The sequence below is a fragment of the Lagenorhynchus albirostris genome, chromosome 11 (assembly GCF_949774975.1).
Source record: "Lagenorhynchus albirostris chromosome 11, mLagAlb1.1, whole genome shotgun sequence".
Taxonomy (NCBI): Eukaryota; Metazoa; Chordata; class Mammalia; order Artiodactyla; family Delphinidae; genus Lagenorhynchus; species Lagenorhynchus albirostris.
Genome location: NC_083105.1, coordinates 94,661,057 through 94,675,996, shown reverse-complemented (window position 1 = coordinate 94,675,996; position 14,940 = coordinate 94,661,057). Strand labels below are relative to the sequence as shown.

General features: G+C 39.6%; 2 protein-coding genes across 5 annotated transcripts in view; one reads left to right on the top strand and one right to left on the bottom strand.

The window, feature by feature from the left end:
• The first annotated feature begins 501 nt into the window (after nucleotides 1-501).
• Nucleotides 502-14,940, top strand: part of CREBL2 (cAMP responsive element binding protein like 2) — a 33,073-nt gene continuing 18,634 nt past the window's right edge. The window contains exons 1-2 of one of the 4 annotated variants that reach the window (XR_009543586.1): nucleotides 523-661; nucleotides 3,406-4,672. Coding sequence is in view for 1 of the 4 variants with exons in the window: in XM_060166858.1 (XP_060022841.1) it covers nucleotides 532-661 (130 nt within the window). In the remaining 3 variants the exon portion in view is untranslated. Of the gene's footprint in view, nucleotides 662-3,405; nucleotides 4,673-14,940 lie in introns of those variants that run through there. The other 3 variants (XM_060166858.1, XR_009543588.1, XR_009543587.1) reach the window with 3 other exon arrangements.
• The window catches only part of GPR19 (G protein-coupled receptor 19), a 36,798-nt gene continuing 31,548 nt past the window's right edge, over nucleotides 9,691-14,940 (bottom strand). The window contains exon 4 of the transcript XR_009543584.1: nucleotides 9,691-9,758. The gene's annotated coding sequence lies outside the window, so the exon portion shown is untranslated. The remainder of the gene's footprint in view (nucleotides 9,759-14,940) is intronic.

Genomic DNA, 14,940 nt, shown 5'->3' with positions numbered 1-14,940 from the left:
TACGTGAATTTGACTTGTAAATTATTTTTCACCTTCTGCACTGTAAGCCACTGGAGGACATAATCTTTGGACTGATTAATCTTTTATACCCCCAAAGTCCATAGTACACACTCTGGTAGAAAGTAGATGTTTAGTGAATATTTATGAAATAGAGAAAGGAAGTTACAAAATTATTTATTTTAGGAGTAGAAATAATAATGTGACAGTCAGCAAAAAGAGATGAATTCTAATGAATGGCACTCCATGGGGAGATATTCTTTTAGCCAGAGGGCCCTTTTTAATCTGAGCACTACTCCAGCACATCACAAGAAGATTCAGCAGTAGTTTTTCACCCTCTTCTGAAGATAGCAGGCCTCATCCATGTCCTAGGTTATAAACAGGAATACAACAGAAGGTGGGATTCCCAGCAGTCAATTTGACCTCTAGTTATAGGAGTTCTTATGTCTAGGATTTCCACCTGTGGTTGCTGAACTCTGACTAGTAAAATTTTATTTAAATATATTTTACATATTTCAGTACAAGCAGTGGTGCATGGCAATGGACCAAGGGAAAATCCCTTCTGAAATAAAGGCCCTACTCACTGGAGAAGAGCAGAACAAATCTCAGCAGAACTCAAGCAGGCACCTGAAAGCTGGGAAGACAGACGCTAACAGCAATTCCTGTGAGTACAGTACATGGGAGAGTTTATCTTTCGAAGAGTGACTTAAAGTAGGCTTTCTGTTGACCACTTTCCTTGCTGTGTCTTCAAATAAAATAAAATGTTGATGTCATTTGTAATACACTAATAAGCAAGTGAACTGGCGTTAGATTCTAAATATTGAAATGCGTTATACATGGGGTCTATAAAGAGCAACTGATAAATTCATGGGAAAATTTTAAAGTAGACTCAGTCAATAAGTGAGAGTGTACCAGTCTAGTTATTGTTTTGGCCGCACTGCACGGCTTGCGGGATCTTAGTTCCCCGACCAGGGATTGAACCTGCACCCCTCGGCAGTGAAAGCGCCAAGTCCTAACCCCCGGACTGCCAGGGAATTCCCTAGTTACTGTTAATAATAACAATACCTTTGATTTTGATTTACAAAGTATTTTCACTTATGTTTATCGTAATTATTTCCTCCAGTAATTGTGTGAAGTATAATTGTACTTTTTATTTTATAGATGAAGAAATAGCACAGGTGCTGTTTGGTAAGGTGCCCAAGGTCACACAGCTATAATGGTAGAACCTGTCCTCACCTACTTCAGGCTCTATCTAGTACAGTAGCCCATCACCTGTAAGGATTTATTTTAATTAAGGAGAAATTCACATAACAAAATTAATCATTTTAAAGTCACAATTCAGAGGAATTTAGTACGTTCACAGTGTTGTACAACTACCACCTCCGTCTGGTTAGAAAACATTTTATCACCCCAAAAGAAAACTCCAAATGCATTAGCAGGTTGCTCGCTGTTACCCCCTCCCTCCAGCCCCTGTTAACTATGAATCTGCATTCTGTCTCTATGGATTTACCTCCTCTGCATATTTCGTATAAATGGAATCACACTGTGTGACTTTCTGTGTCTGGCTTCTTTGACCTAGCATAATGTTTTCCAGGTTCATCCACCTTGTAGCATGTATCAGTACTTCATTCCATTTTATGACTGCATAATATTCCATTGTATATGTATACCACAATTTGTTATCCATTTATCCACTGATGGATATCTGTTTCTACCTTTTGCTATTGTGAACAGTGCTACTATAAACATGCATGTACAAGTATGTATTTGAGTACCTGTTTTCAGTTGTTTTGGGTATATACCTAGAAGTGGAATTGCCGGGTCATATGGTAATTCTATATTTAACTTTTATTTATGTTTTAAAATATTTATTTATTTATTTTTATTTTGGCTATGCCGGGTCTTAGTTGCGGCATGCTGACTTCTTAGTTTCATCATGTATGTGGGATCTAGTTCCCTGACCAGGGATCAAACCCAGGCCCGCTGCATTGGGAGCACGGAGTCTTACCCACTCGACCACCAGGGAAGTGCCTATATTTAACTCTTAGAGGAACCAAAAATTGTTTTCCACAGTGGCTGAAATATTTTACATTACCACCATAGTATATGAAGTTTCCCATTTCTCTGTGTCTTGTCAACACTTTTTATTTTCCATTTTTGAAAACTGTAGCCTTCCTAGTGAAGTGGCATCTGATTGTGGTTTTGATTTACATTTCCCTAATGACTGATGACATTGAGCAACTTTTCATGTGCTTGTTGGCCATTTGTATGTCTTCTTTGAAAAAATGTCTCTTTATGTCCCTTGCCCATGTTTTAATTGTCTTTCATTATGTTGTTGAATTGTAAGAGTTCTTTATATATTCTGGATTCTAGACCTTTATCAGATATATGATTACACATATTTCTCCCATTCTGTAGGTTTTTCCGCTTTCTTGATAGTATCCTTTGGTGTACAAAAGACTTTAATTTTGAGGAAGACCATTTTTAATTTTGTTGTTCATGCTTTGGGTACCATATCTAAAAATCCATTGCCAAATCGAAGGTCATGAAGATTTGCCCTGTGTTGTCTCCTAAGGGTTTTATGGTTTTAGGCCTTATATTTAGATCATTGATCTATTGAGTTAATTTTTCTATATGGTGAGAGATAGAAGTCCAGCTTAATTCTTTTGCATGTGAATATACAGTTGTCTCAGCACCATTTGTTGGACAGACTGTTAAGGTTTTAGAATGAAGATGCCATATGTTGATTTCTTCATCATTGTGATTGCTTTGGGAGCACTTGAAAATAGTTATAAGGAAATGTTACAAACTTTTTATCTTTTAAAAAATTTTTTATAAAACTGAAGGATTGGCTTTTTATAGCTGTTATTAGATGAGGTAACATTTGCCTTAATCTAAATTCAATTAATGAAAAAAAGCCAAAACAGTTCAGTTTTCTTTCAGTCTGTATTTGAAAATAGCCTTCCCGTAGATACTAAATTAAAAAAAAAAAGCATGCATTTTAAAACAGATTAACCGAACTTCATTGACTTTAAAAGCATTCTTGAGACTTCCCTGTGCCTGGTGGTGCAGTGGTTAAGAATCCACCTGCCAGTGCAGGGGACACGGGTTCGAGCCCTGGTCCGGGAAGATCCCACATGCCACGGAGCAACTAAGCCCGTGCGCCACAACTACTGAGCCTGCGTGCCACTACTGAAGCCCGCGCACCTGGAGCCCATGCTCCGCAACAAGAGAAGCCACTGAGATGAGTAGCCTGTGTACTGCAAGGAAGAGTAGGCCCCGCTCACCGCCACTAGAGAAAGCCCGCGCATAGCAACGAAGACCCAAGGCAGCCCCAAATAAATAAATAAATAAATATATATATTTTTAAAAAAAAAGCATTCTTACATTGGTAACTTTATTTTTCAGGGTGAAGAGCATATAAAATGATGAGTCAGTGATTGAAGCCAATATTCTGATTCTTATTGGAGGATGAATAGGCAAGATTGTACTTCTTGGCTCCATTTACTACCTACTGCTCAGTCATCTCTGTAAATTTGCAATTTCTACCAAAATGTGTGATCATAGATCTCAAAGGATTTTGCTTTAGTTTTCAACACTTAGAAAATTTACAGACATTCAGACCTGTTCTGGTTGGTATTGCCACCCATGGCATTTAACAAATGTTGCAATGCTTGAAAGTACAGTAGAGAGAATGAGTGAAGATTATATTTTTTGCACCTCAATTCCACATTGCTTTATTGGTTAATTTATATTCTTTCCATGTAATTCATGTAATTGTATGTGTATGTGTGTTTAGGTGTCACTTCCTTTCATGTTTTTGATTGCCCTACAAAGAGAAACCAAATGGGCTGATTACTGACTATAAGTTCTCAGCCTTTATGGACCTAATCTTATTCCTTTATATTTACTTGAGTAATGTTTATTTTCTGCATGAACCATTTCTCCTGTGAGCCATTCCAGCATAAGCTGTGAATATGTATTAACAAATTTATACATTTCTATTTTTATAATCCATAATGATATGCCCGTTTTAAATAATGTACACATTAACAAAATCCATCAAGGAAGCCCTTAAGATAGCCTCTATTTAAAACTTTTGTTGCTGTCTTTTCTAACTGTATTTATACAGGTTTACTAGGGCCTAATCTGTACTTGGAGAATAATTAGTCAAACTTTATTTTTAAATAAGAAGTAACCTGTTAGGCATTTCAGTAACATACATCGTCTTGACAACCCATACAGTGTGTTTCTATTGTATGTCTATATATGTATATGGGGAGGGCAGGAGTGAATGTTCACACACATTTCGTTTTGTAATCACCTAATTTGGAGAATTTTTCTAAAGAAAATAGGATGAAATTAGCTGCTGAGATGGAGTTTCTGCCTCAAGAGATCTGGAACGAAATGAGGGACACATTGCTGGTGGATCTAATGGCGGTAGCCATAACCAGAACACTTAGTTTCTTCCCTGATTTGAGTTTCCTTATGAATGTATTCTGAGCCAGAGAGAAACACACTGTGGGTGTGCATCCGATTCAGCCCTGGCCATGCCTCCACTCTGGAGTGAAGCACTGAAGCAGAGTCGCCAGGGGGCCTGGCAGGAGGGGCAGAAGGCAGAGGAGTTCCCTCCAGTTCCCACCACAACTACCTTTGCTTTCTTCCTGGCTACCAAATGGAGTGATGGTTGAGGAGTTACACTCAATATGATACACTCAGATCTGGGAATCTTTTGATGTCCCCACTGGGACACTTTAACACTCTCTCTTCTCTTTCCCATCCTTAAATCAGGAGTTGTGTTCTCTGTTGCTGCTAAATTGTAATTGCTCTTTGCTCTAATGAAGCAAACATTTGGCTTCCAAACAATATGTGTTTTCTTACGAAGTAGTTTAAGAGGAGGCATCATAGTCTAGCTTGACTGTGAGGGGGAACATGAGATGGACCACATAGTTTCAGGTGATGAGGTACCTCCCTCCTTCTCTGAGGCCGTGCATTTGAATTAAGTGCTTCCTCTAAGCCTGAGTTCCTGAAGATCTCTTGTGCTTAGGTCGCAGACTCAGATCTCTAGTCTAGTACTGTGTGACAACTGATATACCACTAGCCCAGTCTGTTGGGCCTCTCTGTGTTTTGGAGGACTGGGGGTTTAAGAGTATTTAATGTCTTTTTAGGATCACAAATATAGATAGATTAAAGATTGTTAATATTCAGGCCTTCAGAATTTAAGTTTTTTAAATATAGTGTTCAGATTGTAATGGGTATGTTTTTGCCATCTGGTCTACTCAAATGTATATTTTTATTTTGCAAAACAGCCCAAGACTTACTCTACGTTGCTTTGTTCAGTACCTTTTGAATTCCCCAAAAGAGTTGTTTTCAAAACAAACATTCCAAATGAATGTGGCTCTTCAATGGAATGTCCCCATTTTGCTTGAAGTGTTTCTTCTCTGGTTGTGATTTTAAATTTTAGGCTCATTTGAGCTACTCCCCTTCCCTTCAGTATCTTTACAAGAGCAGTGACTTTGTCCTCAGGTAGCCGATATGTAATTTTGGGTGAAAGTAAATTACAGTTTATTTCAGTTTAATCCTAAACCTATCTATTTGGCATTTTGGAGTAGATCAAACCGAGAGAAAAATTCTTGGTCTTAAAAAGCAGTGTTCTGATTGCTTTGGGTATTGTGCTGGTTGCACGCTTTGGCCACTTGAAGCATGTTAATAAACGTCACTGATTAAAACAGCTGGAGCATTTCTTGCCCCATTCCAGTTAAGGAGCAGCATGCTGAAATCCTAGCATCTCTCACTCACCTATAAGGACAACATACCGGCTGAGAGAGAACAGAAGCGGGTGGAAGAGTCAGCGAGCTCAGTCCCCCTTCATCTGTTCTGCTGTTCTCCTTGCTCTCTGAGTACACAGAGTAATATTTCCTTTTTCCTTTTCCCAAAGAAAGGAAGGTAAGGGGGAAAATAAATTTACGTATTTAGACCAGTCATATTCTGTTGTTAATTTAGCATAGATCCGTTGTATATTAGAGCAACTGAGTATAATATGAAATAAGTTTGACTAGATCAAATTTTAGGATATAGTTGAAGTTCTTAAATTTTTTTCTATTGTATCTAAAGTCTTTCTAATGTATCTAAATCAGGATCTTTCATGCTGCAGCAAATTCATATCACTGTTTACCAGCTGACTGACAGCATTTATCAGCATCACCATTTAGCATTTTATTTTATCATCTTTGAATTGGTAGGCTTGATTTGGGTTGTTCCAAAAAGCATAGGTTTAAACTGGACTTAGTTAAAATAAAGGCAAATAAAATTTAAAAATGTAAATGCGATGTTTCACAAGAAATCAGTTGCACATTATCAATTACATTTTTAGTTTTAAAAGAGAGGAAAATTACTACTAAATCACATGGTATTTTGGGGCATTGAAGGAATTTTTCTTTCTCTGAAGAGCATTGTACAATTATATTTTTATGAAAAATAAAATATCTTCACTGGAGCCATTTCAGGTTGTCTCTTTCACAATACTGAAGTATGTCTGTATAAGCATAGTAAAAAGAGTATGAGATTTAGGCAGAACTGGTCTTGAATCCATTTTTTGCGTCACCTTGAATTATGTACTCTCTCGGCTTATTTCCTCATATGTAAGAAAGTGGGAGGATAATTTCCAGAGTAATTGGTAGGCTAAATAGAGTTATGAGAAGCTACTTCTTAAGTAGTACAGAATTATGTTAAATTTTAAATATTCATGTGTGCCTGGGTTTGACTATTAAGATTTAAATCACTAACGATAAATATATTTAATGGTCTGGAATCTAAACATGTAGTATTGCAGGCCTCATGTTTCTGAAGTCTTTTTAGCTATATCATTATGTCTATCCCTGGAATGGTGTATAGTTGCGGGCTCTTCTTAGCAATAATAGCCTTCTATTAACTAGATTAATTTTAAGAAGTTAATGTTCCACCTGGCAGTAATCCTATCATCTGTATAAAGCAGGTTTTCAGGCTGCTAGGTAACCTGGCTCACTTTTCCCTTATTCCATCCATTTTACTTAATTACACAGTATCATGAATTGAAGCGGGACTGCTGTGTGAGGTTGTGCTGAATGTGCATTGCACAAAGGCACCCAGTTGAGGAGGCCTAAAATCGACCTCACGTTCCTTTCAACAAGCCACGTGAGGAGGAAAGGGTGCCTGCCATTGCTCACCGGGTCACACGTATGGTGCAGGTCTGCCCGGAGAGGAGCCTTTCTTAATCCCTCTACCTGGAGGGTGCCTTTCATAAAACGTGCAAAACGACAGTGTGCTGCAGCTGGTATATTGCTGGCCCCAGAAGAAAGCCAATCATGTGCATCTATCCCAACTCCATGCTGAGTGACATCAGATTGGTAGCTTTCAATCAGCAGTGATGGGAGTACTGACACCACAGAAATCAGTAAATGCTACCAATCAGGGATTTCCCTCCCGTGCCAGAGAGTTGGTTTCCAGCCGACCACTGTAAAGGCCTGGTGTAGGCCAGCATGGCCCTGACCCGAGCGGCCACATTTGAGGCCCCACGTATCTGACTGGAGGACACATGGAGCTGGAAGGACTCTTTTTAAGTCTCTAGGAAGTTTGGAGGCATCCATGTCAAATTCAGATTACTTCACAAGACAGATGGTGGTCGTGACTCAGAAACGGTTATGGGTTGCAGAGAACTACCCAGGTGAACTCTAGAAATAACTGGGAGGCAGATCAGCTGAATTCTTAAAGCAAGCCTTGGGGTCAGAGTGGGTACAACTAACTTACCTATTGCTTTGTGACACAGTGCTCCCAACACTCCAGGGCTGGGGGTTGGGCTGCAGTTGGACAGTCAGCTTTGGCTTACAGGCCATTTTGACTCTGCAGTTAGATAAGTATTTGAGCAGGAAAAATCTCCTGAGATCCAACAGAACCCAATTCAATCCTGCCATGCCTCAGTGCCCCTTTCCTGAGAGGCAAACAGTGCCTGACAAGCCCCGAACTTTACAGCCCCGAACCTGGTCAAGTCAGCAGGCTAGAAATGACGACGCCTGTGCCTCCACTAGGTAGCCTTGGATAACCCAGAACCAGCAGGCCAAAAGCCCACAGTGAGTTCTGGGTTTTCCCACTTCAGTGGAATGAACACCATGCTTGCCGATACCACAGGAAAAGAAGGTATAGGGTTAATGACAAAAAGTAAATAGTAATGCCCCTCAAACCTCAGGCCCCTAAGGAAATGAATTCCAACAACAACCACGTGATCCTGGAAGCAGATGCTACCTCCACTGAACCTTCAGATGAGACCCTGACCCTAACCCTGTGATTGCAGCCTTGTGAATCAGAGGACACAGTTAAGCTGTATCCAGATTCCTGCTCACAGAAGTTATGAGATTTTAAAAAATGTGGGTTATTATAATCTGTCAAATTTGGGGGTAATATGCAATAATAGATAACTAATACAATCGTTCCATTTTTTTCCATGTGAAATATAGATTTCATATTCAACTTATAAAAATAAACTAGTTTAAAATATCTTCCAAATAATAACAAACAAAAAAATAACCATACTCCTTTTTGTCAGATCCCATATTCACTAAGCAACTTCCAGATTCCCAATTATTCCAAAATCAGTAAGAATGTGCCCTGAATAAGTCATCTAAGCATTCTGGTCATTGGAAAGGAATATATCCCCTTGAAAATCAATACACTGGCCTCTGGTTAATATACTTCAGTCTCCTGAATAAACGTGAGGGTGACTAGGGAGTGAAGAGTCAACCTTAGTCTGTGGGGTCAGTTCTGGGACAGGTGGAGCCAGGTTGGGATAATACCACTAAGATCACTAGCAGTTTCCTGAGGCCAGGTGATGAACGCCGCTGCACCCAGCCTGCGTGCATCCAGCCTGCAGGTGATCTTAGCCGCCACAGGGCAAGGTCTCACTTTCACCTTCCACAAGGTGTGACAGCTCATATAAACCAAAAAACGGAAGCAGGTGCTATTGGAGATCTCTACCTAGTCTATGAAATTACATTGAGTTTTAATATGTGGCCTGTTGTAGTTGAGGGTTTCTTTAAACCACAAAACGGATAAATATAGGCAGTGTTTTTCCCCTTTGTCCTCCAAACAGTATACTCACATATCTTTTCTTAAAAAAACAAAACCATAAACCATTTCGCTGGTTTAAATTTTTCTTCAAAATAAACTTAAAAGTTCCTTACAATATTTGTGTTTGTAAGTTTGAGTCTGGATTTTCATTGTGTTTCTTTGCCCCTTCACTCCAATTATCAAATAGCTTTAAAAAAACAAAACAAAACAAAACAAAAACTATCTTGACTTCAATTTCACTTGATTTCACTTAGATTTGTTTCGAGTTACAGTACAATTCACTTATGGTTCAACTGAAAATATATAATGGTTACATGTTTTTAGCTACAGAGTTGCCTACAATTAACTATGGCCAAGAGTGACTTAAGTCCCGTTTCACCGGTTTTTCTTATATTTGACTAGAATGGTTAAATTAACAGTTGAAACTGATTTCCCTCCATCAGTTCTTTCTATTGTATATGTGGAAATCGCAACACAAGAATGATGGTAAAAGGCTGCATTCTCAAGTGTTTTCATATCCTGAATTTAGACCATGCTTTCTTAATAGTTCAAAAAAATCCCCTTTGGAGTGAGTGAATAGAAGTAGCTCTGTCACCTACCTCCCATTCAAGTTCCTGTTCCCAGGTGTTCCTTCCCCCTGAGTCTGCAAAATATTAGCAGAACTAAAAAAGAAAGAAAAGAAAAAAAGCTAAAGAAGGAAAACGATGCCACAATTTGAGAATGGTATTAAAAAACTGTTTCTACTAGATAGCACATAGCAATAGGTGCTGAAGAACTTGAAAATGGAAAAATCCATTGGGTTAGCAACAACTAAATTCAAATAACAACAATAGAAAACCTTTTTTGAGGGCTTCCCATGTGTTTGGTAATGCACTGAATGAATGATTTACATGGGTCTGGGCTCATTTTATTACAATCCTATAAGGTGGTATGATAGTCTTACATGTCAGCTACGGTAGAATACCAAGTTATTTAATCAACACTAACCTAGGTGTTGCAGTGAAGGTATTTTGTAGATGTGCTCAACAGCTACAACCAACTGACTTTAAGATTATCCTTGATAATATGGTTATCTAATCGGTTAAAGGCCTTAAGAGCAAACAAAAATGAGGTTTCCCTAAGAAGAAATTCTGCCTCAAGACTGTAGCATCAAATCCTGCCTGCTGGCCTGCCCTAGATTTCAAGCTGAAGACTGCAGCAACTACCAGAGTTTCCAGCCTGCCACCCACCCTACAAACTTCAAGCTGGCTGACCCCCTTAATTGCAAGAACCAACTTCTTAAAATATTGTCATCTATCCACCTATCTATCTGTCATCTATGTCCTATCGGTTCTGCTCTTCCTGGAGAACCCTAATACAGGTAGGCATGTTATTTTCCCCATTTTAAAAATAGAGAAGCTGGGGTTTGAGAATTTGCTGGTTAAACAGGTGGTAAGCAGAACCTGAGCTTCAACACAGAAGTTGATTCCAGAGCCCTTGAAAACAACCATCATACTTGTGATTAAGGAAAACTTTGCTGGCTGGAGGTGTCACTGGAGTCTTGTGCCCAGTTTTTACTAATTTTTAAAGGGTCATTCAAGTATATATAGTCCATCTACCTGGAGAATCAGCCCAGAATTTTAATGAGTCTGGACTGATGAATAGAGTATAAATCCATTCTTCTCAGACACTGTGCTCCCCACCCTCTCCACCGTAAAACTCTTCACAGATCTTTTGCTGCCCAGGTATCCATGCCATGGTCCACATAGCACATTCAGGGTCCTACTAGCAGAATATAGTCTCCTAAAACAGAGCACTCTTTGGAAGGTATTGCAGGGAAGCAGAATAGAGAGGATTCATTCAGAATTCCCTTATAGTTTTCATTCCCCATATCTAGCTGTTGTGGGCAAACAGCTGAAACTGCTATATTGACTGTCTGCCACTGAAAACCAGATGATGTTCTCAAGCTTCCAGACCTGCATCATAACCCTGAAACCAGATACACACACCCAGCATTTCTGGGGGTCATTTTCCTGCAGAGTTAAAATCACACATTCTTCAAATTATAGGTGAATCCTAATTGTATAACTCAATTAGGGTTGATGAGAGTTTTTAAAAAGCAATACTTTTAAAGAGGCTTCTTCTAGTAAGTCAGACAGAAAAAGACAAATATCATATGATATCACTTACATGTGGAATCTAAGAATGATACAAATGAACACATTTACAAAACAGAAACAGACTCACAGACATAGAAAACAAATTTATGCTTACCAAAGGGGAAATGTGGGGAGGGATAAATTAGGAGTTTGGGATTAGCAGATGCAAACTACTATATACAAAATAGATAAACAACAAGGTCCTACTGTATAGCACAGGGAACTCTACTCAATATTCTGTAATAACCTATATGGGAAAAGAATCTGAAAAAGAATAGATATTTGTATATGTATAACTGATTCACTCTGCTGTACAGCAGAAACACAACATTGTAAATCTACTATACTCCAATATAAAATAAAAAATTTAAAAAAAACCAGAAATAGATTCACAGACATAGAAAACAAACTCATGGTTACCAAAGGGGAAAGGAGTGGGAGGGATAAATTAGGACTTTGGAATTAACAGATACACACTACTATATATAAAATAAATAAACAACAAGGACCTACTGTATAGCACAGGGAACTATATTCAATATCTTGTAATAACCTATTCGAGAATGGAAAAGAATCTAAAAAAGAATATATACTTTTACCTTCAGGTGTCCAGTTTACACCTGAAACTAACACAACATTATAAATCAACTATGCTTCAATTAAAAAAAATAATAAGGAGGCTTCTCCTGAGAAAGACAGAGCTTTTGAACAGAAGTGTTCAGTTGAGCAAACAATTCAGAATGGCCCAGACTGTAGGTAGGGGCTCAAAAAATTCAAGAGGGTCTGAGGGAAATGAGACGGGCCAAAAATATAACTGCCTACCTACCAGGAACACAGGAACATTTACTTTTAGGGAAAGTCTAGATTACACTGCTATGGAATCCATAAATTCTGAGAGTCAAATAATAAAAGGAGAAAAGAGAGAGGCCCTGGTAAGTGTGGGTGGCATAACTGCGTGTTTGGTGAGATGGGGTTTTTCGAAAATGCTACCATTTGTAAAATGGGTTTAAAATAATATTTTGACTAGTGATTGCACGTCTGTAAAGGGTATTAATTATTTTGGAATTCCCTCCTATGTTGAGATGCTTTGTGTTTTGAACACACTGATTAGTTAATCTGCAGCTGCTGCTCTGGGTGCTCAGCAATTTTCACTGTCTTGTTGCTATGCAACGAGGACTTTCCCCCAAATCGCCAGTGTGCCAGGCCCTGTGAAGAGCTGTTGGGGTCTGCCTACTGGCCACAGTGCCACCAAGCGGTCGTTCTGCAAAACAGTGGCACCAAGCTGGTTCGTTTCCACGGCTGTCTAATCACGGCCCCCTAAGGTCGTCTCTGCTCCAGATGAATTAGCAGGTTCATTAAGCAATGGGGAATTGTTTATTCTTTTCATATTCTTCCCAACACAGTGAGGATTTGTTCACTCCAGTGAATGCATCATGCCAGCGGCACAGCAAATTTGAAGAATGTTGGACTGGTCGGCAGAAGGCATTTTTGTTTATCCCTACATTGACCTCTCTTGGACATAATTTGCTCTTCTAAACAGTGAGGGGCTTGGGTTAGGTCTCCCAACGTCCCATTCCTTCTACTCTAAAAGTCGAATTCTTTGCTTCTGTTACGTGTGGTTTTTATAAGGAGCATAACCTTGAAGCTGATCCTGGTCCAGCAGCTCCAACAGATCTTTCTTCTGTTGCTTCAAAGCAAGTTTGGCAGGTAGCAGCAAGGCTGGAGGGAGAAGGGAAGCACTGCGCCCACCAGGAGAGCCAAGAGTGCCAACCTTATCTGGCAAATGACTCTGCTCCCCACATGCTTGGTGGAGGTCCCCCTGGATGAAACTGCCCTTGCTGAGAACTCTGGCCCAGGGCATTCATTGGTCCCAGGCACCCTGGGGAAACCTGTGACAGAAGGTCCACAGGGAAGTGTACCTGAGCAGGATGTGCTGATGGACTTTGGGCAGCAGGCTGGTGGCACTAATGATTTCACTGAAGATTAGAAGGAAAGGAGAAATTTGAATTCCACCTCAAAGGATGCGACCCTGCCCCTTCCTCTGATGGTCTGTGGGCACCTGGAGCCAGGGAGGGGAATTGCTCTCCTCAGAACCCTGCTCCCCGTTAGCTTTCCTGAACTCCTGGTTGGAAGCTACATGAATCCACATTCGTGATGCACCTCGTCATGTGCCTGATAAGGAGACTGGAGTCGTTTTCCTATTCCCCCCAACAGCCTGCCTCCCTGTGCTTGGCAGGTAAACGTGAGGTATGGTGAATGTTGTTCCCGTACTGCTGGGACTTATTTATGCAAATCTCCATCAGTCTGTGCATTACATCCAGTTTCTTCCAAATTCAGGATCAAGTGAGACAACAGGAATCCTAAATATTAAACTAAAAAAATAAAATAAAATAAAATGAATTATCCACATGCTGAGAAAATGTAGCTGAATTATCATAGGTCATGAGACTTCAGAGCTCTCTCCATTGTGATTTGATTAACACTCTTTAATTTGTCATTATTTGGGGGGATTTAAAAAAAAACTAATCTCGATAACAAGAGTTTGTAAGAGGTTGTCTCACTCAATTTCCACCCACTGGGGTAAACTCACAGAACATTAAGGACAGAATGGAGCTTTGTAATCATCTAGTCTTTTTTGGTTTAAACTGAGACCTAAAATACATATATAAATAAAATTAAAGTAAATGAAATTTTACTTGTTACAATCTGACTTTAAAAAATAAATTAAAAAAAAAGTACTGCAGGGTCTCTTCTATTTTTTAACAACTCTGAACCACAAAATATCAGGGCCATGTGACATAAACATCTGGCTCATTTTGTCTGGTCAGCCATTGGCTGATAGGATAAGGAAGAATATGTGGAGGGGAAAGAAAAGGAAGAAAATACAAGACACTTTTTATCTTCTGACTTTGATTAAAGAAAGCACCTCCACTTAAATGCATCAGCTCTATAGATGTTTTGTGGATGGAATACTTTATTGTTCTCATTCTCTGCCCCAAATACCAAGCCTAATCTTGTTTCCCTGTGTCTGCGAGGTGGGATGTACAGCTTCTTTCCCATTTCAGACGTTTAGCACCACCAGCCCAGGAACCTAGCCACAGCCAAGGAAAAGGTGAGGGCCAGCTCACTAAATTTCTAGACTCTCCTGTTAAGAATGCCACGTTCTCCCAGACCTCAAGATTTCCACGCAGGCAGCAGCCATTAGGCCCACAGAGGTCTGGATGGGTTTGGCTACTCATGTATTCCATAGGGAGAAACCTGTCTTGTCAAGGAAAGAGCAACAGACTTGCAGTTAGGGGGCCTGAGTGTGAAAAACAGCTCGGTCACACTCCGACTTGGGCAAGTCACGTAGGGATGATAATAGGAACATCACAGAATACTTGAGAGGATAAAGTGAGATAATACAGGTAAAATCACTGAACAACTGATATTATTATTTGCAATTCTCGTTAACTAGGGTGTGAAAATGCACACCAGTCTTGTCTATAAACCCGTTATTGTTTGAATAAGTACATCTTTAAAATGTGCTAGTCCTAGATTTGAAATAATGGAGACCTGGCAACCAGAGAAGAAAATCTCGAGTTACCACAGCCAAAGAAGAGTCTGAGCTTGGTGAGGGTATGATGATACATCCTGGAGAGAGATGAGGGGTAGGAAGTGCTGGCTGGAGAAACGGCCTCACGTCTGAGTGTCCAGGAGAAAGAAG